The sequence below is a fragment of the Botrytis fragariae genome (assembly GCF_013461495.1).
Source record: "Botrytis fragariae strain BVB16 chromosome Unknown tig00000000, whole genome shotgun sequence".
Taxonomy (NCBI): domain Eukaryota; kingdom Fungi; phylum Ascomycota; class Leotiomycetes; order Helotiales; family Sclerotiniaceae; genus Botrytis; species Botrytis fragariae.
This window is the reverse complement of record NW_023500986.1, coordinates 824,767-848,073: the sequence shown is the minus strand read 5'-3', so window position 1 is coordinate 848,073 and position 23,307 is coordinate 824,767. Positions and strand designations below refer to the sequence as shown.

General features: G+C 40.0%; 8 protein-coding genes across 8 annotated transcripts; 3 read left to right on the top strand and 5 right to left on the bottom strand.

Moving 5' to 3' along the window:
- Nucleotides 1-632: 632 nt before the first annotated feature.
- Bfra_006474 (uncharacterized protein) lies at nt 633-1,481 on the top strand (the record flags this gene model as incomplete). The annotated part of the gene is made up of 1 exon (XM_037336846.1): nt 633-1,481. One exon carries the CDS (start codon nt 633-635, stop codon nt 1,479-1,481), a length of 849 nt encoding a protein of 282 aa, XP_037198212.1.
- Nucleotides 1,482-2,145: 664 nt separating this feature from the next.
- Bfra_006473 (putative ste ste11 protein kinase protein) lies at nt 2,146-5,075 on the bottom strand (the record flags this gene model as incomplete). The annotated part of the gene is made up of 2 exons (XM_037336845.1): nt 2,146-4,602; nt 4,659-5,075. The coding sequence occupies 2 exons, from the start codon at nt 5,073-5,075 to the stop codon at nt 2,146-2,148; spliced, it is 2,874 nt and encodes a 957-aa protein (XP_037198211.1).
- Nucleotides 5,076-6,487: 1,412 nt separating this feature from the next.
- Bfra_006471 (uncharacterized protein) lies at nt 6,488-6,849 on the bottom strand (the record flags this gene model as incomplete). The annotated part of the gene is made up of 2 exons (XM_037336844.1): nt 6,488-6,553; nt 6,619-6,849. The coding sequence occupies 2 exons, from the start codon at nt 6,847-6,849 to the stop codon at nt 6,488-6,490; spliced, it is 297 nt and encodes a 98-aa protein (XP_037198210.1).
- Nucleotides 6,850-9,870: 3,021 nt separating this feature from the next.
- On the top strand, nt 9,871-12,912 carry Bfra_006470 (uncharacterized protein; the record flags this gene model as incomplete). Its single annotated transcript, XM_037336843.1, has 3 exons — nt 9,871-10,093; nt 10,149-12,759; nt 12,817-12,912. 3 exons carry the CDS (start codon nt 9,871-9,873, stop codon nt 12,899-12,901), a joined length of 2,919 nt encoding a protein of 972 aa, XP_037198209.1. The 3' UTR covers nt 12,902-12,912.
- A 260-nt stretch (nt 12,913-13,172) lies between these two features.
- On the bottom strand, nt 13,173-14,275 carry Bfra_006469ia (uncharacterized protein; the record flags this gene model as incomplete). The annotated part of the gene is made up of 2 exons (XM_037336842.1): nt 13,173-13,450; nt 14,155-14,275. 2 exons carry the CDS (start codon nt 14,273-14,275, stop codon nt 13,173-13,175), a joined length of 399 nt encoding a protein of 132 aa, XP_037198208.1.
- Nucleotides 14,276-14,855: 580 nt separating this feature from the next.
- Bfra_006468 (uncharacterized protein) lies at nt 14,856-15,905 on the bottom strand (the record flags this gene model as incomplete). Its single annotated transcript, XM_037336841.1, has 2 exons — nt 14,856-15,511; nt 15,554-15,905. 2 exons carry the CDS (start codon nt 15,903-15,905, stop codon nt 14,856-14,858), a joined length of 1,008 nt encoding a protein of 335 aa, XP_037198207.1.
- Nucleotides 15,906-16,848: 943 nt separating this feature from the next.
- On the top strand, nt 16,849-18,081 carry Bfra_006467 (putative pre-mrna-splicing factor cwc2 protein; the record flags this gene model as incomplete). Its single annotated transcript, XM_037336840.1, has 2 exons — nt 16,849-17,464; nt 17,516-18,081. 2 exons carry the CDS (start codon nt 16,849-16,851, stop codon nt 18,079-18,081), a joined length of 1,182 nt encoding a protein of 393 aa, XP_037198206.1.
- A 202-nt stretch (nt 18,082-18,283) lies between these two features.
- Nucleotides 18,284-19,276, bottom strand: Bfra_006466 (putative urease accessory protein; the record flags this gene model as incomplete). Its single annotated transcript, XM_037336839.1, has 2 exons — nt 18,284-19,038; nt 19,090-19,276. The coding sequence occupies 2 exons, from the start codon at nt 19,274-19,276 to the stop codon at nt 18,284-18,286; spliced, it is 942 nt and encodes a 313-aa protein (XP_037198205.1).
- Between the last annotated feature and the right edge of the window lie 4,031 nt (nt 19,277-23,307).

Here is a 23,307-nt window from a genome sequence, read left to right as displayed (position 1 = left end):
TCAAGAGTGTATTTGTGAGAAATGTGAGGTGATGTGAGGTGATGTTATGGGTTGATGAATGGATGGGTGAGTGGGTGGATAGTAAAAGCTGAAGAAAGAAAGAAAGAAAGAAATTGAATTTTCTCTGCTTTTCCCTTCCTTCCTTCGTTCCTTCCTTCTTCCTTCGTTCTTGGAGTGATGAATTAATTAATTCGCTATCGCACTATTGATAAAAACAGATTTGAAGGGATGATAAATTTCGATGTATATAATTGGTTTTGATAGAGTGGATTGGAATTGGATTGAATAGGATAGGATAGGATAGGATAGAAATTGGGAGTACCAACATAAAAAGAATGTGATGGAATGTTATACCACGCATACTTTGATTGGGGATATATAAATCGGGTTATGGTCACTTGAATTTTCTTCGACTTCGAAGTTCGAGATTGAGGGGATTTTTACTTCTCTGTTGGGTTTGACTGGGGAAGTAGGTAGGAGGCGACTGACTGTACGGTTTTACTCTGACTCTTACTCTTACTCGCAATATTATAAGTTAGTCACTCGTACTCTCGATTAAGCAGATACGCGTCTTCGACATCATCTTCACCATCACCATCACCATCTCCAAACCAAAACCAAATAAAAAAAAGATGTCCACCCCCTCACCACAAACCCTCTACTTCGCCTACGGCTCCAACCTCTCTCTCTCACAGATGCAAACTCGTTGTCCAGACTCGACATGTGTAGGCATAGGTGTATTGCAGGACTATCGATGGATTGTGAATCAGAGGGGCTATGCGAATATTATTTTTTGTGGGGGGTCTGAATCTGTATCTAAGTCTGAATCTGAATCTGATTCTGATTCCGAATCTGGAGAAGATATCAACGACGGGAAAGATGCTAAGAATGCCAATGAAACCAGAAATACACGTGCAAGCAAAAATCCCTCCACCTCTCCTCGCAGACGCACACAAGAAACAACCACCAAGCTCCTCTCAACCCGCCCTCGGAATCCTCAAAACACCGTCTACGGACTCCTCTACACCCTCTCCCACCGAGACGAAACCCTCCTCGACACATCCGAAGGCGTCCCCTTCGCATACACGAAAATCTCTCCTCTAATCACCCTGCTATCCATCTCGCCTTCACTCGCTACACCCACAATCGCATATCTATTATCTTTATTTCCTGGCTCCATTTCCATTTCCGTTTCCGGGGTTTCGAGCGCGGGATTGGCAATGCCCTCCCTCCCACCCTCTCTCCCGCTCTCTTCTCCCCCCACCGCCTCCCAACCATCTCAACCATCACCACCCCTCCAAATTCGCGCACTAACCTACATCGATGCCCTGCGCATCATCCCCTCGGCTCCCAATCCAGAATACATTACGCGCATGAATCGCGGGATTCGGGATGCGCTTGCCAAGGGATTTCCTCCATCATATGTACGAGATGTGATGCGTCTTTACATTCCCGCTTCCGAAGAGGGGGACGGCTTCTAATGATGATGGTGATGATGATGGCGATGATGTGCTGGATGATTTGAAAAGTTCAAATAGAGAGATGAGACAGGAAGATGGTTTACATAGATGGGTTCTAACTTCTAAGAGTTGAGAAGAGATGACGTATATTTCCATGGTCTCTCTAGAATACAACATTTCAGAACTACAAATCACATTGAAACAAAAGATCAAGTACATTTAAAACGTATGTTTCTGTATAATTTTGAATCATGATGATCATATCGGTTACTACCCTATATTTGTACACTTTGGAATCCCGCGACCTTTTCATACGTATCTTCCATCTTTCCACTTCACCCCCTTTGGATACATTGTTTCATAATGTCCGCTTTCATTTTTCATTCCCTCCTAAAATGCACCTGCTTGCCACCAAAAGAAGAGATCAACCAGTGATGTCATAGCTCACTCCTCCCGTCATCCATGCGTCTATGTTATGTACCCTTATTATGCCTAAATCCATAGGAAGCGTTGGGTATCGTGTTTCGTTACGACATCAAAAAAAAGAAAAGAAAAAAAAGTGTACAAGAAAATGAATATGCTGAAAGTAGAAACTCCAATACGATGCAATGTCCAGCGCTTGCAATGCATTTGGAGCATATACTAACTTAATACAGGTGCCGTAAAAGATTCATTAATAACCCAATCAAGTGATTGGGTTCAAAAATGGACTGAGTAACAGCTCGTCCGCACTTGGTCGTTTAGTATGTTCAACTTCAAAAGTTGAAGCCAAAAAGATCTTCGCATCGGGGCTAGCCTCATCTGGTACAGTAGGACTGATTCTTGCACCACCAATCTTGAAAATGGCCTGCAGTTGAGAGCAATCAGGGAATGGGTGAGTGCCTGTCATCATTTCAATGACAAGGCAGCCGAGTGACCAAATATCAGCTTTGCGTGTATAGGCGGTTTGTTTGACGACCTCAGGTGCCATCCAAAAGACAGAGCCTTGTAGAGAAGGTCGGTTCTTGTTGTTGCCAGGTCCATTGAGAAGATTCGATGCTTCAATCTTCTTCGAGATTCCAAAATCGGAGATTTTGATTCCACCCTTGTTGTCAACAAGGATATTTGCCCCTTTAATATCTCTGTGAATAATATCTTTACCGTGAAGATAAGCCAAGCCAGTAACGATTTGTCGCACAAAACTTCGAATCAAAGGCTCTCCCAATGCTCCATAGGAATTAAGCATGGTTTGGACAGAACCACCAGGGACATATTCGAGGAAAATGTTGAGGTGGTTATCAGATGAGCTTGCTCCAAGGTACTGGACGATGTTGGGGTGCTGGAGATCACGAAGGAAACTGATCTCGCGCTTCAAAGCGTCAATCATACTCTTTTTGCGAGCATCGTTTTTACTATCTGTACTTGGCGAAGGGGTCTCGACTTGCTTGACCGCAAGAAGTTCACCAGTGACAGCGTGCAAAGCCAGGAAAACACTACCAAAGGAACCTTGTCCAATGAGTGCACCCTTCATCCATTTACTGTCATCCCAAGAGTCACCCTGCAGGAAACTCTCTAGTTCCTCATCTAATTCCTCTCCATCATTATTTAGAGCTTGGGTAATCTCTTTCAGAGAATCTCCAGCTTCTGTGCTGCCATCTTCAAAGTAGCTATCTCTCACGCTACTTGAATCGTCAGCAGTTACATTAACATTTGTAGTGTCAGATCCGCTGTCAGTCGCAAATGAGACATAAGATTTGCGATTTGGCTCGGTTGGCGATTCTTCTTGAACGATGTCAAGTAATGAGGAAGCCACCGAATCTCTAAATCGACTGCTAGTTGCCCTTGAAAGGTCCAATGGCCTTATTTTTGCTAGCTGGCTATTGCCCATCAGCCAAGTATCGGCAATCGTTGGCATTGGAGGTGCATCAGCTACGCTCGAAGCAAAGCTCAAATTACTGGCAACGCTCAAACGACTGTTGACCTTACTAAGGCGAGTGGATCTCCGTAGTGAAAGTCTGGCAGTACGATCAATCTCTTCACGAGGGTGGTCAGGGAAGTATGTCGTCAAATCTGATGTGATCAATTCACTTGGAGGCCTTTGTCCAAAGAAGTGGCGTAGACCACCACCTTTCTTGCTCGCCTTTTGTCTTGAGCTCTCCCTCACGTCAGCTGGCAATGGCCTTTCAAGATCCTTCGCCGCATTGTAAACGTTACGTTCTCTCTCGGTAATGGACAAGTTAGATCCAGTAGATTGAAACGAGGCAGGTGATAGTGGATGCTGAAGATTGTCATTCCAGGTTTCTCCGAGCATTTTCTGAACTTTGAGTTGACTGCGTTTGTTATCGGATGTTTCAATGGCGCGGTTATGAGTTGTTGTAGCCTCCTCCAACGCGATGCTAGCGGCTCGCTGTAGCTCGTCGTCGCCAGGTTCACCTGCGTGTATCTTTCGCAGGATAAGTCGGTTTCTCTCTGCCCTCTTTTGATCTTTGATGATACGCCAAAGTTCAGCTTCTGGCAATCGACGGCACTGGCTAGGATCCGGATCCACACCAGCAAGAACCCAGAAACAATAGTTCCGATCATGATCCTCGCGATAGCCGAATTTCCTCAGAGTCAATCGCATCACCTCGTCACAAGAGCTACAATCTGCAACCTTGACCACCTTTGTGACACCCTTGGAAGATATCACCCTGATGACATCTTGGTTTGTTGGCAATGAAGCCATGAGTGAGCCGTCGATGCTGGGATTGGCTCGAGTATGACCAGTAGCTAGCCGAGCTATCTGTGGTTGTGTGGGATCAGATGGAGTGGTAGGACGTCTTCCAGAAATAGTTGCAGCGCTGCCTGGTATGCTAATGTTACTTGAACCATTGAAGTATCCTTGATTTTGGTCTCGCTTCAATTGTTCTGCGGGGCTCATAACACCATATCTTTGTTGTTGTCGTACAGGTCGAACTTCAGAGTTTGTTAATGGTGAGACAGGTCGCGAAACTGCTTTGCTAACGTTCTCGGGGATCGCTGTGGCGGTATTGAATGTATCAAACTGCCTTGAGAATCTCTTATTGGTAGACGTAGACATGTTTCGACTTCCAGAGTTTGTGGGGCGAGGTGAACCAGAGGAAGATGGAGTGTGTGCAAAAGTATCCAAGGTCGCGAAAGAATCCTGTAATTGAATGATCAATATCGATCCGCTACAATGAGAAGCAAACGAATACTTACCCTATTTCTTTTCTTCTGGTTGGCATACGCCTTCGTCCTGAGCTTCTTGATGCCCAAGAATAAACGAACGCGATCTCCTATCTTTTCAATACCCATTTCCTGAAGTACTGCTTTGTCCATCTCCAAGAGATTCTCGCCGTTTATATTGTTTTTCTTGAATAACTTCTCATAGTCGCCACAGTTGATGCTCCTTAGCCAGTCGCCAACTTGATCTTCGTCCCATCTTTTCGCAGACTCTGGGCCATCAACATCTGAAAACTCAGATTCTGTCGGGCTCGCGAATGTTTGATTTGTGGCCAACATGGCGGGCGCTCTTCTACTCGATTGAGTAGTGGCTGTTTGTGAATTAGAAGAAAAGGAAGATGAGGACGGGCCCAGCGATGCGGGAAAGGGATTCTTTGAAGCTAGCATTGCCATTGCGCGGATGTCATTAAATAGGCATGAAGGTGATTGATTAAATGTGCGAGATCGATTTGGAAAAGCAGGAGCGAATTGGTAGTGAAAGTGAATAAACTTGGCGAGATGATTATTTGCGAAAACGAGTCAGAAGATCTGAGGTCCGACGAATGAATATAAAGATCAGATGGCGGTTGTTTGTCTGAAAGATTGGAGATCGAATGCTTCAAAGGGAGTGTCGATAGGTTGGAGTGAATTGAAGTGGTTTGGGACGACTTCTTTTTCAAGGTAGGTAGGTACTTTATGTATGCGAATGAATGCTCAATTGCTCAATGATTGTGTTGCAAGATGTGCCGTTCCTCTTGTATGGACGATATAGATCTTCCAGGATCTATTTTAATAAGAGTTTATAGATATAACACCTGGTAAAGATCTATCGAAGATTCGTGGATTGTGGAGTTGGGTGGGATAGAATTTAAAGAACAGACACTGAGAGGAAGGAGGTGGAGGCACTGGAAAGTTGAGTAATGCAAGTACGTGCGAGCGTGCCCATGTGAGTGGGATTAGGGATTAGGGATTAGGGATTGGGTCAATCAGAGGTGGATTGTTGTTGTGAATTAAGTTTTGAAGTGGAAGTGGAGAGGCTCAGAGGGCTCAGAGGGTTATCCAGGGAAGGCGTTGAGGGTATGGATGGATGGGTGGATGGATGGAGTAGGTCGGTCGGTATTTCTCACTAATAGACGAGAAAGAGAACAAATCGAACAAAATCAAATGGAAAGAGAAATGGAAATACAATTAATAATTGCAAATGGTGTATAATCTGCTGGATACCAGATCGGTATTATAGGTAGGGTAGATCAAGGTTTTTATGAATAATGACCGACCGAATTCTTGGGTCTCTGTTTAATACCTCGATGCAAGTAAGGTCCGATTCAAGGTTCGACGCTGAATGAAGGGAGCGACGACTGGCTTCACCACGAATCCACGAATCCACGATATACGAAGTTTTATTAAGGTATTTTCTGAGACAATTATGGACGCGGCTGCCAAAGTAAGCCATCACGCTATGTTTTGTATGGGTGGATCCAAGGGAAAAAGGGAAAAGAGGCGATGAGGGAGGCCGGTCAGATCAACTCTGATTTGCTTTGGGATGAAGATGAAGGGAACAAGGATTGAACCAATATGCACATGCTAAGGCAAAGAGAGGAAAAGGCGTAATCATGAGATTAACTCAATCTGGTCAAGGGTCAAATGATTATGCATCTTTCAAGCCTTTTCCCCGAGAGAAAAGTTTGATGATGCTGAGTACTGGGTAGATAGATACTTCGCAGATAGCTGTTGCTTTGAGTTACCGCTTGCCTTACCGAGCCTACCGACTCATTACTACTTCCTGCTTAGCACTCTGTAGTAAGCCCATATGCGAGTTGAGAGTGCTATGCTGCTGCTATCTGCAGTTCTGCTTTGGACTCTGCAACTAAAACCATTCTAGATCGCAGCAACTGATGGAGAAGGCATATCAGCACAATCTAACTTTCCATATTGGTCAAACTGCGTCGAAAACTACTGGGGATGCTATGCTCCTACTCGGCAAACATGTAGGATGACTCCCAAATGTTTCTCCGGAGAGCAAAACCGATTCATCTAGATCATGTGAGGTGGGGATTGGATTTGTGTTTCTGTTCCTTATTACGAGGTGAAGACCCAAGAGAGAGAGACCTACAGGCCAGAGGGTCTGGAGATAGACGGGGTCTGAGGATAGAGAAGGTGGCTTCATCAGAATCAATTCAGCGATCATTATCAATCTTTTTTAAATATCATATCAATCACCACTTTCCCCCACGCTTTGGATTAATCGACGGATGAATGAGGGATGAGCCAATGTTTGAGGAATTTTGGTACCGGCTGTCTGTCTATCTGTCTGTCTATTTGTCTGTCTATCTGTCTGTATGTGCGTTTATCCCCATCTCGAGAGAAAAACAAGGAAAGACATAGCGGTCCCAAAGGCTGTACATGCACTGTACATCCAGTATATCCTGCCAGATTTCTACCTTATGCGCTGGCAACAAATTTTCATGCAACCGGTAGTCAGGTAGTCAGATCAATATAAAAAGTTGAATACTTTCATAAATCTTATTTGTCGAAAGAAATCATTTGCCTTTTTGCCTCTTTGCCTCCTCTCTTCCAAATATCGCACAGTCTCAACCTTTGGGTCGTCCTAGAGATGACCCTGATCTTCAACTTTCAATTGGTTCTGACATGGACTCACGGCGTTTGATAGTCGCTGATTATCTTTTACCTAGAGAGATATGAAACGACCCAAAGTCGGTTGGTCAAAACAGCTTGTGCGCGCGAATGGTCGGGGGAGGCGTGGCTCCGGAAAATGGCATCATAAATCAAATAGCCTTCGAAATCTTAGCTGTCAGTGCCAAAGGGAAAAAACTTAAAAAAGAAAGTCGGAAAAATACTACGGAGTAAAGCGTCGACTAGTTTGAAATCGTAATCTCAACAATTGGAGTTTGGTTCCAAAGTACGGATCATCTGAATATTCCAGACTTTACTTGCTATGTCATACCGACGTACATGCCATTGTCGCAATAAGAATAATCAATTCGAACTTTGAAAGAACACAAGAACGATTCGCAGGATCGTATCAACAGCATGAACCTGCCGATGAGCTCTCGCTAAACTACCGTATGGTTGTGGCTAGACCATGCATCACTTCAGTGGCGGCGACATCCATCCTGCAACTAGGTACTCATTACAACAAGTTTATCTTTCGTTCGGCCGCCAACCAAAAGCTACCCACACTTTCGTGTAATCCACAACGATACGATGATATATGTCCTGATGGCAAGTAGCATCGAGCCCAACATGAAAAAGGCCCAAGAGTAATCGCCGAGTGATCAAACAATATTGATAGATACACAAACCTCCTTGACGGTGAGATTCTCTATTCATTCGATTTGCCGCTGTCAATGGGCATGATAGAATAACCGGTACCATTCAGTTGATGATCTTGATGATGATTCTGTTTGATGTTTGAGAATTGGTCCAATGATTGAATCCTAATGACCGTAGATCATTTATGAAACTTCAAGGGTCGTGAAAGCATTGACAAAAAATAGGAGGACGTCTTCTGACCAATCAAATTATTCGCTTGACTCTTGGTCTTCCAATCCGGATTTATTCGAAATTCTTGGACTACCGGAAAAAGGAATCATGTCGTGAACACTTGTACATATGTACTACTTTCATGTACTATCCTATTTCTTGGAAAATTCAAAGTTTACGTTACTCTCCAAAGCCGCAAAAGATCCTTCCAGATTCAGATCCATAAAAGATTGATATTCGGTATGTCTGTTTCAACTCCTCTTTCGCTTCATCTTTTGTTCGTTTGACAAAGATTTTACGCATCATCCGTCTCGCTGTCTTCCTTTCTTTTGGCCTGGCTCAGTGGTACAACACAAAGCATCATTTCCTTTTCAGCATGATCTACACTATATCTGAAGATATGAGCTCACCTGTTTGAGTTCATCTGAAGAAGAAATAAGATTCTCCTTATCAAAACTCGTTTCATGCATTCTTAATCTCTTTTTCTCAATGCTATCACTGTTGCCTCGATATTCCCTGTCTTTCAATCTTTCTTAGCCTATCATCTTTTCAAAAACCCTTTTCATTCCTACTGATCTAAACATAGTATTGGTAGCATGTGAAGCCCCCACAAATCAAAATATATTATAAACATTGTTTTCATACTTTGGCTCAGGGGTGGTGAAACCTCCGCCCCCATTTGACACCTTGACTTTCCAAGAGCCGGAGGAATTTCGCGACCTTGCCCATGGAGATATATCTTCAACATTGCTGAGCCATGATACCCGGAAATTTACTGTGCTCACAAACTCAATGCCCAGACCAAGAGGTTTTCAAAGTTCCCCTGCTGACGTCTGACTTCGTATTCATGATTCCGCACAGATGGACAAAAATCGGCAACTCAAGAAGTGGACTGAATAGTGGGTTCCATACCAAGTCGTCCCGACGATACAGATTAAGATCATGCTTCACATTGAGATCTAGGACTGCCCCAGTGGGATTAGTGGGAAGACCGGGAGAGGAGGGTATTTACTCTCTCCCGGAAACCTCGAGACAGTACGACAGATGCTAACGACCTCGGACCACGAGGGTTGTAGCTACCAACACGTACCGGTACCACGAAGAGTGGTCGTAAGCTTCAGGAAAATGTATCCAAATTTGACATACGAGATGAATTATGCTGTGGGTTCCATATCTATTTCACGAGTACGGTGCTTCGGGGTGACATCAGAGACTTCTCGCTTTGGTTTTAGATACACAGCCTCGTAGAAGTAGAGATCAGCTACAACAAGCACTGGCAGTGTTTACAGTAGGAGAACAGAAAGTGTCATTTCTACATGGAGAGGGTAGTTATATCATTTGTCATTGTCTAATCCTAATCGGACTTGGGTAGAAGAATTATTCAGCCTGGAGGGAACTCCAAGTTGTATGTTGTAGAACTTCAAATTAGATACTGCATATAGATACACCGCATTCAGGATGATGAAATGCTATTACCCGCAAAATAGGAAGCCTCGTATCCCTCACTTTGTACAAGGACGATATAGCCCCAGACATGTCGAAATGGCTCAGAAGTCGATTATTGTGTAGCTGTAAATCACGTGATATTGATACGGCCTACTCTTAAGGCATCAAGTGCAATTCGAAGCTATGGCTTGCCAGCCTTGGACAGCGAATTACAGCCTTGGGCTCAACGACCATGAGGTAGCTCATATAACAACGACGGATGGCTCTCGACCCGTCAAGCGGCTACGTAGCCGCAAGAAATCTGCAAGATCTCAATCTCAATGAGATTGCACTTCCTATATTTAATGTCGAAAAGGTACAACTTCAATTCTCTATAGCCTCCGACTTCGTAGCGGCGCAGGTTGCAAATAATGTCCTGGTTTTGGCACTTTCGAATGGCAGGATTCTCCGAATCGACTTGGACAATCCTGCAGATATAGATGGTGAGGCTTTAAAATGTTTCTGTCTCTTTGACCGGCTAGTTGACTGTTAACCTAGATATTGATCTTCCCAAAAAGACCTCAGAAGTTGGAGTGATACGGCGCATGTTTCTCGACCCAACAGCTTCACATTTGATCATATGTACTTCGCAAGGGGAAAACTATTACCTTCATACACAATCCAGGCAGCCCAGGCCCCTTTCACGACTACGAGGCGTATCGATAGAATGTATTGCTTGGAATCCCTCGCTACCGACATCCTCGACCAGGGAAATACTCATTGGGACTTCGGATGGAATGATTTATGAAGGGTATATCGAGACAGCTACGGAATTTTACCGTAAAGAGGACAAATACCTAAAAGCACTGATGAGGCTTCCAGATGGACCTGTTACCGGATTGTGGGTGGATCTTGTTACTGGTAGACCCGACGCCAAAGAAGTTCGACGAGTAATGGTAGCTACACAAAGTCGGGTGCTTCACTTAATAGGCAAGATTGGCCGGGTAGCACATGAAGGAGGTGCATCAATATTTACACGGCTTTTCGAGACGGAACAACCCACAGTTCATGAGTTGTCTAGGATATCTACAACTGCAGCTTCTTCTCTTGTGGTGTCTCCAAATCATCCCGACTCTGCGTCTATGGAAAGTTTGACCCCAGATCGTACCTTTGCATGGCTATCATCGCAAGGTGTATACTACGGCACATTAATGACTACGCCAGCAACCTCGGATTTGGGTGCAAGATTGTTTACCGAGGCGAAATTGCTACCTAGATCCCAATTGCCAGCTTCAGAGAACTCGATGGGTCGCAAGAAGCCAGTTCCAGATTCAATCGATTCGATCGCGTTGACTCAATGGCATATTCTTCATCTGATTGGGGGACGTGTTGTTGCCGTCAATCGACTGGATGATAGAGTGATATTCGATCAAGTGGTCTTGGAACCTGGTCAACAAGCACTGGGACTGTTCGCTGATCAAGAGAAAAACACATTTTGGCTCTTCACCACACAAGAAATTTATGAAATTGTTGTCACAGACGAGGATAGAGATGTATGGAAAGTTATGCTGCAGACAGAACATTTTGATGCAGCCCTACGTTATGCTAAAGGGCCAGCTCAGAAGGATGCTGTTGCTACAGCATCTGGTGACTATCTCATTAGCAAAGGCTCATATCTTGAAGCTGCGGGGGTTTATGGAAAGAGTAGCAAACCATTTGAACAGGTTGCTCTCACATTCGTTGATAACGACCAGCAAGATGCCTTACGAAAGTATCTTCTTACAAAACTCACAACTTACAGAAAGGCCTCAATTATGCAACGTATCATGATTGCAAGTTGGCTAGTTGAGATTTTTATGTCGAAGCTTAACTCTCTTGACGATACGATCGTCACTAAGGCAGAGTTATCTGAGAATTTGAATCCTACAGAGACGAGAAATCAATTGGACACAATTCGAACTGAATATCAGGATTTTGTCACAAAATACAAAAGTGACCTTGACAAGAAGACCACCTACGATATAATCAGCAGTCACGGCAGAGAGGATGAACTTCTTTTCTTTGCTAGTGCTGTAAACGATTACAATTACGTTCTCTCCTATTGGATTCAGAGAGAACGTTGGAAGGAGGCGTTGGACGTATTGAAGAAGCAGACAGCACCCGAAATCTTTTACAGATACAGCAGTGGACTCATGACACATGTGGCCACTGATCTTGTAGATATTCTTATAAGACACTCGGACCTGAAGCCTCGGAATCTCATTCCTGCCTTACTGAACTACGACAAGTATTTTGAAGGGTCTGTCTCTCAAAACCAAGCCATTCGTTACCTTCTCCATGTCATCAATCACCTAAACTCAACTGATGCTGCCGTACATAATACATTAATTTCAATTTATGCCTCTCATCCATCAAAGGATGAATCAGCCCTCCTTTCATATCTCGAATCACAAGGTGATGAGCCGAGTTTTGATTCGGACTTTGCTCTTCGACTCTGCATTCAACACTCGCGAGTTCAATCATGTGTACACATATATAGCACTATGGGGCAATATCTACAAGCAGTGGAACTCGCTCTCGCACATTCAGAGATAGATCTCGCCTCACTCGTTGCTGATCGCCCTCTTTCAAATCCCCCATTACGGAAAAAACTGTGGCTCGCCGTGGCAAAGAAAGTTATTTCTCAATCAAATGGCATTAAAACCGCCATTGAATTCCTCAAACGTTGTGACCTCCTCAAAATTGAAGATTTAATTCCTTTCTTTCCAGATTTTGTCGTCATAGACGATTTCAAAGAAGAAATATGCGCAGCGCTCGAGGATTATAGTCGTAATATCGATTCCCTCAAGAAAGAAATGGACGAATCATCTCAGACGGCTACTAATATTAAAATCGATATCGCCGCTCTCGATCAACGCTACGCAATTGTGGAACCGGGAGAAAAATGCTACGTGTGCACCTTGCCGTTGCTGAGTAGACAGTTCTTTGTATTTCCTTGTCAACATGCTTTCCATAGCGATTGTTTGGGCAAGAGAGTTATGGATCAGGTGGGAGTGGGTAGGGCAAAGAGGATTAGAGAAGTGCAGATGTCGATTAGTAAAGGTATGGTTATGGGTGCGAAGAGGGAGGCGCTGATTGCAGAGCTTGATGGTTTGGTAGCTAGTGCTTGGTAAGTCTATTTTTTACATGCTTGTGGCGTGTCTTGTCTTGCTAACTTAGGAAACAGTATCCTTTGTAGCGACTTTGCTATCAAACGAATTGATGAACCATTTGTTACGTCTGCGGATGATAAAAATGAGTGGGCATTATAAGTGGATATAGCATCACATATACTTAATATGCTAGTTTGACTGAGTTTGTGCATTTGGGAGGAGTTTCTTTTGAGCTATTAAATAGATGTTTATTATGATGAAAATTTCTACCATCCTTACACGGCCTTAAATTTACCAAGACAACAATAAATCAAGTTAGGGAAACAATAACAAATTGACCAGCCATTACACCACCATATTCGCAAAGATGATACTAAAGCTTCTGCTTATTTGCCATAGCTCTTGACAAATCAATAATAGGACAAAGTTGTTAACTCAACGCTACCAATTCCATCCCCTCATCAAACAACATTACTTCCATACTCAACCTCCCATCTTTAACCTCTTTCGCCTGGGCTCTCATGAACAACCACTTCGTTCCTCTCGGCGGCAACAATTTCTTAATCTCAATACTCGTCGCTAGAGGAGTAATCATCGCGGGAGCTCGGTAAGATCCAGATTCCGCATCCACAATCTTCGTAACCCCCATTTCTCGCGCTCTCTTCTGTTCTAGTCCTGCTTGCACCGTTGCGGCTTGTCCTCCGGACGCTTTTTCCGGGTCAAAATTATCGAGGATGGGAAAGGAGATGTCGAGGAGGAAACTGAGGGTTTCGTTTGTGGAGGTTGTGGAGGGGGTGAGCCGTTGATCGTGGAGACGAGGGGGTTGGGGGAGAGGGGGATGAAAAATTTGAGATACGAGTGGGTGCGTCGGAAGGAGGAGGGGTGGTAGGGGGTTTGGTAGGAGATCTAGTGTGGGGAGGTGTTGGTTGTGAGGTGGGGGATGCTTGATGGAGGGGACGGGGGACGGAGAAGGAATAGTCTTGGGTGTGGGAGAGGTTTGTGAGGCTGGAGGGGAAGGGAGGGTATGGGTTAGTTTTCCTTGGTTTGGTTTAGTGAAGGGAATGGAGAATGAAGAATGAGGATGTGGGAGGAGTGTTTACTTCATAAAACCCATTATGCATTCTTTCCATTTTTGACAAATGGTAACGAGGATAGTGGAAGAGGATTTCCCGAGATGGATATCCTTAATACTTAGCGTTGTGATGGAAGGGAATAGCAGCCGGAAAAATTGCCATTGCATGCTTGATACGTCGGGGTGATTGTATTCGTGATGTGTTTCGGTGAAGTGTTTTTGGACTGCTTGGTGCGTCATGGACATTACTCGGCCTCCGAAGATTTTTGGGGGCAGGGGTTGTGAGTTAGGGTTGAGATTATGGAATACAAGATGGAGAACTTGGAGATACGTCACTTACGTGGACCAAAGCTGAATGAGCTGGGTAGGTCGAGTTCGTATTCTCCTTTTTTGATGAATTTGATGTTTGGGGCCAGGACGTCGGGGAAGGAGGGTGGTGTCTCGATGGTGTTTCGCGCCATGGTGAAGTATGTTGTGAAGAAGGGATGTGTATTTGGATGGTTAGTTAGGTGCTGCAAGAAAATTTGAGAAAGGAGATTAGAAATTAGTCTATTTATTAGAACTTACGGATACCAGTGTCGGTGAAAAGGTACCAACATTTATCGTGGATTCCAACTGTTTGATCGATATCTGTGACTACAACAGATCCGAGATACGTTCGGGGATTCTTTGAATAGCCCATAGCTATGATGGTAGGAGAATGAATGTTACTTTTACTCAAGGTGTCGTCGTTCGGACTGCAGCTCAAGGGTCAAAGGACTTCAATTCATAAATATCATTGGTCTATTTATATTGTATGAAATGGAACACTCCATCTATCTTAAACATTGAGCTCCATTCAAACGTTGAAGGAGCAAATCTAATGCTGCTCCTTCTTCCCCTAGGTCCTAAAGAAAACTAGCTAGGTATGCAAATGAGTTATAGTGAAAGTGAAATAAACGGCATTATCTATTATTATACTTGCTGCATTCTTCCGAAGACTGTGTCCTAAACTTAGGGATAGTAATATGAGGTACCTCATATGACGCATAAATCTTCTACTCAAGTACAAACAATGCCACGTACACTCTCAACCGTCTGTTCAACACCTTTGATATCCCGGCTATTAGTCTCGAGATCGAATCTTCTCAGTCCTCTCAAAGAACTAAGCTTGATGGCATCCAGTAAATCTTGCAAAGACTTCTGGAGCTGCTCATCGCTGTAAATGACATTAGGGTAATGTCCCTGTAGTTCGAACTCCACCCTTAACCTCAAGTTCTGCAACCCCTCCAACCGTTCCAACATCTCTAAACACATTTTCCATTCTGAAAACTCTACTGTTGGGTCAGCTAGCCTCGTATTGATACTTGAACCCATGGATGCATTAACGTCTATTTGTAGAGATTTTATCGATTTGAATCTTGAGGAAATAACGGTCTGTGAAAGGTAAAGTAGTGTCTCGGGATTGTTGATATCAAACGTGTTGCAAGAATACAAAATGGGAATTCCTTGGTTGTATACCCGACGACACGTAAGAAGAACAGCGAGGCAAGAATCAGAACGTGTGTAGAATGGAGAGGGCCTTTGATTATAGTGGCGCATCCATTCAGATGTCAAGTACTTTCGTCTTTGGGCGCTTAGAATGCAGGAGCGCTCAATGTCGTATTGAGAATTGGCTGCATGTTCGATGTCATGAGGCTCCTTACAGCGAACGTGCCCTAGTCTTCAACGACATTGGAGTAGATGAAATATGTTCCCACCTAGAACTTCTAGTAGAATTTTCTCCACAATCTCGGGTGGCAGTTGAAGGAGGCTTGCCGGTGTCTTTCTATTTCTCTTCCAGGTCGAAAATACATTCGCTAAATCCCTCCTTCGTCCGGTGGGCTCAAGAGACAATTCTCGCTTTCTCCTCTCTTCCAAGGGCTTGGGTTGATCTTCGATCTTTCTTTTACGAGCTTTGGCAATTTCTTTTCTTTGTGCTTTCCGAAGTCGATCGAAATTACCTTGACCTCTTTGTCCGTAGAGGACAAAGAAGGTGATTGGAAAACAGACGACTGCTAGTAGGATAATAAGAGCTTTTACGCGAGGTTCGATTTCCTTCTTGGACGTCATAATGAGCAGTCTGTATAGGTGAGTAATCGGATAGGATTTGTGTTCTGCCAATATTCAATACAAGTCAAGGCTGGAAGGTATTAACATTCGAAAAGATGTGAGTTTCTTTCGAACATGAGTTAATGACAATTACTTATGTATTTTGGTATATAGAATGATTTGAATGTTTCGACTCGAAACAGGTTGTAAGATTGAACGTATCCCACAGATTCCAGAGCCTCGCGGCCTGAATGTTGGGAATTCTGATATAGGTATGTTATACGGGAAGCCTTAGAACGATTGCTGAGCGAGACGATGTAGTAATGTGAGGATGTGGCACAGTACATATTTACACGAACACAGCAAATTAACCAAATGCTTTACACAAGGCAGACTGACACGAGGCAAGTACTGGGTGACCAATGTCAAATATATACATACCCAGTAGCTAAAAAAGAAACCAATAGGCAACGAATTCGAGCACTTCTTGGCTTGTTTAACGACTTAAAGGCCGGCTCGCTGGCAGCGAATACATGGTTGGAAATCCGGTATTAATCACGAAAGCTAGGCTGGGTAAGAGTTGTGCTAGTGGCTCACCAGGAGCAGGGGGGTTTGTAAATAAGAAGCCAGTATAGGTTACTGACCCGGGTCTTCTCGACAACTACTCCCTCAACTAATGAGGATGTCTCGTACGAGACTTGTGTGTGTTGTTTGGCGTCGCTGAGGAAGAGGAATCCTTTTGAATCGTCTATGAATATTTCAAATATCGATGCGATGTTGTTAAGTTTTAAAGAATAAAAGTAAATACCTGGGCCTGGTAGTCTGGTCTGCATCCTAGCTTGCTAGCCTACGGAGATGTGTGGCGTAAAAGTAAACTATTGTGGCGGTGCGTTGACCTCAGCCTTAAACTTTTCGAAGCTCTCAGTCCCATCTCAGAACGATAACAACCACATCCATCATTAAAATGGCCGAAGTCGAGATAACAAGTCCTCCAACCATGGCGCCAGTCACTGAAGTTCCGGAGGAAACTTCTACAGCCCTTACCACCACAAACAATGAAGCAGGCGCACCCGCCGAGCGCAAAGTTAAGAAAATCATCCGTCGAAAAAAGCGTCCAGCGCGTCCCCAAGTCGATCCCTCGACGATGAAGAGCGAGCCTCCTCCACAAACTGGTACTATATTCAATATCTGGTATAACAAATGGTCGGGAGGTGATCGGGAGGATAAATATCTATCTAAGACAGCTGCTGCGGGACGTTGCAACATTGCAAATGATACCGGATACACTAAAGCCGACAAAGTGACAGGCAGTTACTTCTGTTTATTCTTTGCAAGGGGAATCTGTCCAAAAGGTCAGGAATGTGAATATCTACATCGATTACCAGGGATTCATGATATGTTCAATCCGAACGTTGATGTATTTGGCCGCGATAAACACTCGGATTATAGAGATGATATGGGAGGTACAGGAAGTTTCATGAGGCAGAATAGGACGATTTATGTAGGAAGGATACATGCCAGTGACGATATTGAAGAGATTGTCTCGCGGCATTTTGCGGAGTGGGGTCAGGTTGAGAGAAGTAAGTTCTTTCTCTCAAATGAGGCAATGAATATATGCTAATCTGTATTAGTCCGAGTTCTGAATACGAGAGGTGTCGCTTTTATCACATATTCGAATGAAGCTAATGCGCAGTTTGCGAAAGAGGCAATGGCACATCAGTCTTTAGACCATAATGAAATCTTAAACGTACGTTGGGCGACGGCCGACCCGAATCCGATGGCGCAAGCACGAGAAGTACGGAGAATAGAGGAGCAAGCTGCGGAGGCTGTTCGAAGGGCGTTACCTGCAGAGTTTGTGGCTGAAATAGAGGGCCGCGACCCGGAAGCACGAAAACGTAAGAGAATAGAAGGAGGGTTTGGATTAGCAGGTTATGAGGCGCCTGATGACGTCTATTTTGCTAGAGGTGCCAATGCGGTAAACCCGGCGGGTAGACAGGGTCTCGAGTTAGAAGAGGAGCAAAGACTCATGCTCGAAGCGGACGCCTACGAACAGACGGAACAGAAAGAGGAGAGTGGAGGTATATTTTCCAGTAGTACTTTGGCGGCACTAGAAAGTGCCAAGGGGTCAATTGCGACGAAACCAAAACCCACAGCATCCGCAGGGCCATTGGTAGCTTATGATAGTGATAGTGATTAAGCGGGGGATAAATGGAGTTTAGGAGCCGGTCAACTATCGTAGTATGGTCATGTATACTGTATAATATTCGGTCGCTTAGACGAGCCAAAATCATAGGAGCATTGTCCCAGCTTTGAACACAGAAGCTATAAGGGAATAAAATGGAAACAATATACCAGTGTCCCGTGATTGGTTGTGTTTCCATGATGTCATTATATAACCATCAGCTATTGAAAATTCTCGAATACAACATTTCATGCCTTCCAATCCATAGATCCATAACCGGTACACTTTGACCCGCATCCTCAATCTTGGTATTCCACTCCCTCTCAATAGCTTCTTTGATTCCTATTTGCACCTCTTCACTCGCCAAAACCTTCTGGGCATGATAGGGCCCAAACATACTGGCTCTCACCGCAGCTGAAAGCAGTGCTTTCACATGACTTAACATAAATACATAAGCTGTTTGTTCTAAACTCATTCCCACAGTCGACGTAATGGCGCCAAACAAAGGAGCAAGATGAGCCGATACGGGCGGTATTTCTCCAGGTGTCGTTTTGGGTGCGGAAGATATAGATTTTAGCAGCATGGAGAATTCCTTCAATGTATCAACTCCATCGACCGGACCGGAAGTAGTCAACCCTGTAGACAAAGCAGCGGAAAATGATCGATCCCAGATAGACAATAAAGCTCTTCCCTGCGCAATCGAAGCACGTCTTCCTACGGTACACATGATTGATGCGTCTTGAGCATCATCTAAATCAACTAAATCTCTAGGGTTCCGATGCGCAGCGAGTACGAATGGGAGGGTAGTAGATGCATAGGAAGATAGTGAGAAGGCCAGAAAATCTGGGAATGATGATCTGGGTTTTGTGTGCGCGAGGTAGGATTCTAAACCACTACTGAAGGCAAATGAACCGAGTGGGAGGGCGGAGTCGGAGAGGAGGAGAAGGAAATGGTTAGACTGGGGAGAGAGAACTAGGGGTTAATTAGAAAGCTTTTCATCCAAAGAGACGAGGATGTTCTCACCATTGTTGATAGCAATAGGATCTTTATCTTCAGATAATGGAGAGGATGTAGTTCGATCGCCTAATCGGGCTTTTGCGGCTGCTAGTTTCCTCTCCAGTTCTTGAATCTCATCCACTATATCCCGAGATTCATTCCCTTTATCCTGAGACCTATTCTCTATATCCAGAGACTCCACTTGAAGACTCATTGGGATATCGTTCCACGAGATAACATGTGTGGTTGAAGTGCGTGCCGATAGCCATGTCAATTCGACAAATCAGATGTGGCTTTAAACACATTTTAAAGTGTGGCTGTGGCGGTGACTAGGCTATCCCCTAGACCGCTGACTAGCGGCGCCGTCGCTTAGCAGGGATCTAATAGACCAATCAGATCATCAGGATTTTGAGAATTCTTATGATATTCGGATTATATTCTATAATAACTATTGAAACATCTATTATTATTATATAAATAAATATTATATTCTTGATATCCCTATATAATCTTATATCTATTATCTTTTAATCTAAAATTATTCGATATTTCCCTTAATATAGCTCTTTTTACATCAAAGAATACTCCTCTATATATACTATAATTTCTTTTATTTCCTAATCTTATAAAATAATGATTTATAGAAGAATTAAAACCTTTAATTATGATTTATAGAGATTCAAAATAATCTTTAGAATAATACTTAGATTTAAATTCGTTAATTAATTTATTAGCAAAAGATTTTTAAAAAACATTATATTTAAGAGATTTGATTATAAAATGTTTTAAAATAATTTCTTTATAAATCAAATAGTAATTAACTAAAACAATAATTAATAACTATTATTCTAAAGCTTAATAATCTTTATAATATATTCATTAACATCCCGATATAGATATATATAATTGATCCTTTATATTAATAGTATTTATATTGATATTTGTTATATAAGTATATATATATAGTAGTAAGCTATTAGGAACCGATCCCTGATACTATGTCTTTTGAACAGATTATATGCGTAACTAGTAGTAAAGCTTATAACTTCTGTTATATTCAATTACGTAATAGTATTATTATTATTATAAAAGCTGCCTTTAGAGTTATATAGAAGTATCTAGAGATCTCTTGAAATGATTTAAACTGAATTTCAAATAGGGATTCAATAAGATTATAATTAATTATAATTCTTATAATTATAGTAATAAAATTAATAATTATTTTTGAATATAAAGCTTTATATTGTAATAAAACCTATTCTTTATATAAACCTTTATATTAAAATCAATTAATAAGTTAATTAGTAAGTTGATCAATAAATCAATTGGCTTTTGATTATATAATATTTATTTTGTGATTTCTATTATTCTAATTTATTCTTTTATTCTAAAACTAACCCTTTAGAATATTATTAATTTTAATAAAGCTTTTCTTACTTATTATATTCTATCTTTCCTGGGATCTATTATTCTAAAAACTATATTCTATGATTTAGAGTATCCTATAACTAATACTATATATATGCCTAAGGTTTTCTTGAGTGTCTAATATTCCTTGATATACTATAACTGAATCACTAAGGCCTATAATATCATTATAGCCTATACATTAGTGATTCTACAGCCTGTTACTAATCTGTTGTAATAATTATGTTATAACGGATTAGTAATAAACTATAGAATCACTAACTTATAGGCTATAATAGTATTATAAGCCTTAGTAATTCAGTTGTGGTATATTAAGGGATATTAAATACTTAGAAAAGCCTTAGATATATATATAATATTAGTTATAGGATATTCTAGAAATATAGAATATAGTTTTTAGAATAATAGATTCTAGAAAAAACAAAATATAATAAACAAAAAGAGCTTCACTAGAATTAATAATATCCTAAGAAATTAATTCCAGAATAAAAGAACAAATTAGAATAATAGGAATTACAAAATAAGTATTATATGTGACGATCTGGCCTCAGGCCTAGATTAGTCATTCATTTGCCCCATCTGGCAGAGCAAATCTCGCTTCGCCTTAATTCCCTTTTAGTCTCCTCCTGGTTCCCTCTAGGTTTATAAAAGCCTTTTATAGATTCATTCTTTGTATAATAGTTTGTTATTCTCTAGTTATAATAATTAATTCTTTTTTATTATACCTTAAACTTGTTATTGTTATATTATAACAAATTCTTAATACTTCTATAAAAAATAGAACATCTTTTTAAAAAAATCAAAATATCTATTTATAATTATATTTATTTGAATCATTGAACTACCTATAAAAAATAAAATATTAATTTACATTATATATTCTTTTCGAGTTTTTGAATATATTATACTTTCAAGCTTTTGAATAAAGAAAATATTATATTTAAGTTATATTCTTAAAATTATTAAATAAAGAAATAAAAACCTTTTATATTTAAAAAACAAATTTATTTTTATTTTTTCTAATATAAAATATCTCTTTACAAAATTTAATTATTATAAAACCAAACTTTTAATAAAAATCTAAATCTAAATTAATAATTATAATAAGAATTTAATAATACCTCAAATATCAAAAATGAAGAGATAGAATCCAATTAATTTGATCTTCTTACTTTCTTACTTTTCAGTTTATCAAAACAAGATATTATAAACATTATAAACACTAACAATATAATTATAATAAATAGTATTCAGAAAATACTAGAATTAAGAATATACAGCAAAAGCTGTTATTATATATAAATAATAATTGAATAGATTATAGAATTGAATCTATTAGGACCTTATTTATAGCAAAAAAATACCTCTGAAAATCCTATAGAAATTATTCTTTTAATTAAGATATATAACAACTTTATAATTTTTCTAATTAATAAAGCTAGGTTGAATATTAAAGTGAAAAATCTAGAATTCTTAAATAATGGGGTTAATTCCATATTCAAAATATAAAAATTACTTGTTGAAGATAAACTTTTAGATAATATTAATTATTATTCAAATAAAGATTTATAAGTAAAAATAGTTTTTTAATAAATTATTAATAAAATATAAAAGCATTTAAAGCCCAAAATATTATATAAAGATTTCTAAATCTTTAATAATATTCTAAACTATTTTAAAAGCATATATCTAATATCTAATTGCTTAAAACTAGTAATTAAGGAATTTAGAAATCTAAGAATAGAATCTTTTATATTTCATTAATTCTATATCTAATTCCTAAAGCTAATAATAGAGTCAAATCAATCTGAAAGGAATCTTTATAGAAAACTAATTATCAAAATATTTCTTCCCTTCAAAAATACTATATTAACTATTATAAATAACTATTCTAATTTTTAAATATATATTACATATTTAATTAATATAGATATAAGAATATACATTATTTATCAAAAGAGTTTATTGGTTTTAAAATAAATCTTGTTTTAATATTTAAAAAAATTATTTTTGAAGTTTTTAAAACTAAATAGAATATTTAATTAAGAAAAGTCTACTATTTTTGAATTTATTCGAAAACCTTTTATTACCCCTAAAGTTCTATTTAATTAAAAATCTTATCCCCCAAAAAACTCTAGAAAATGTTATATCTATAAAGTCTCTAATTAAACAAAAGATTATATATATCCAATAAAGATTCAAGAAATTAATAAGATACAAAAAAATACCCCTATTAATCTTAATTAATCAGAAATGAATTTAATCTTTAATACTAATTTATATAAATTGGAAAAAGACTAATCTTTAGCAAAATCTTTTACTAAGGATTTTAATATATAAAAAATATTAATCTTAGGAGTTTATAGAAGATAATAGCTTTACTATTATTTACTACCTATAAACCCATAGCTTTCAAATTTATTATTATATATTAATAAATATTAGCATTAATACCTATCTTTTTATTAATATTTGATTTATATAATAAATCTTTAAATACATAAATATTCTCATATTAATTTTAAACTATTATATTAATATTTAAGGTTACAATGAATAACTAAGGGCCTTTATTACTCAAATTATACATCTAACTCTACAACTAAATAATAAAACTTTTATTTAAATACTATTCTTATTAATTAATATAAAAAGAGATATAATTCTAAGTAATAAATAGTTTTGATTTTACAATATTATTCCTTAATCCTACAATCATATCCTTATCTAGTCTACTAACCTACTAGCTATATTCAATTTCTTTAATAAAATTAATATTTTTTATAATTCTCTAAAAAACCTTGAAGTTTGTAATTA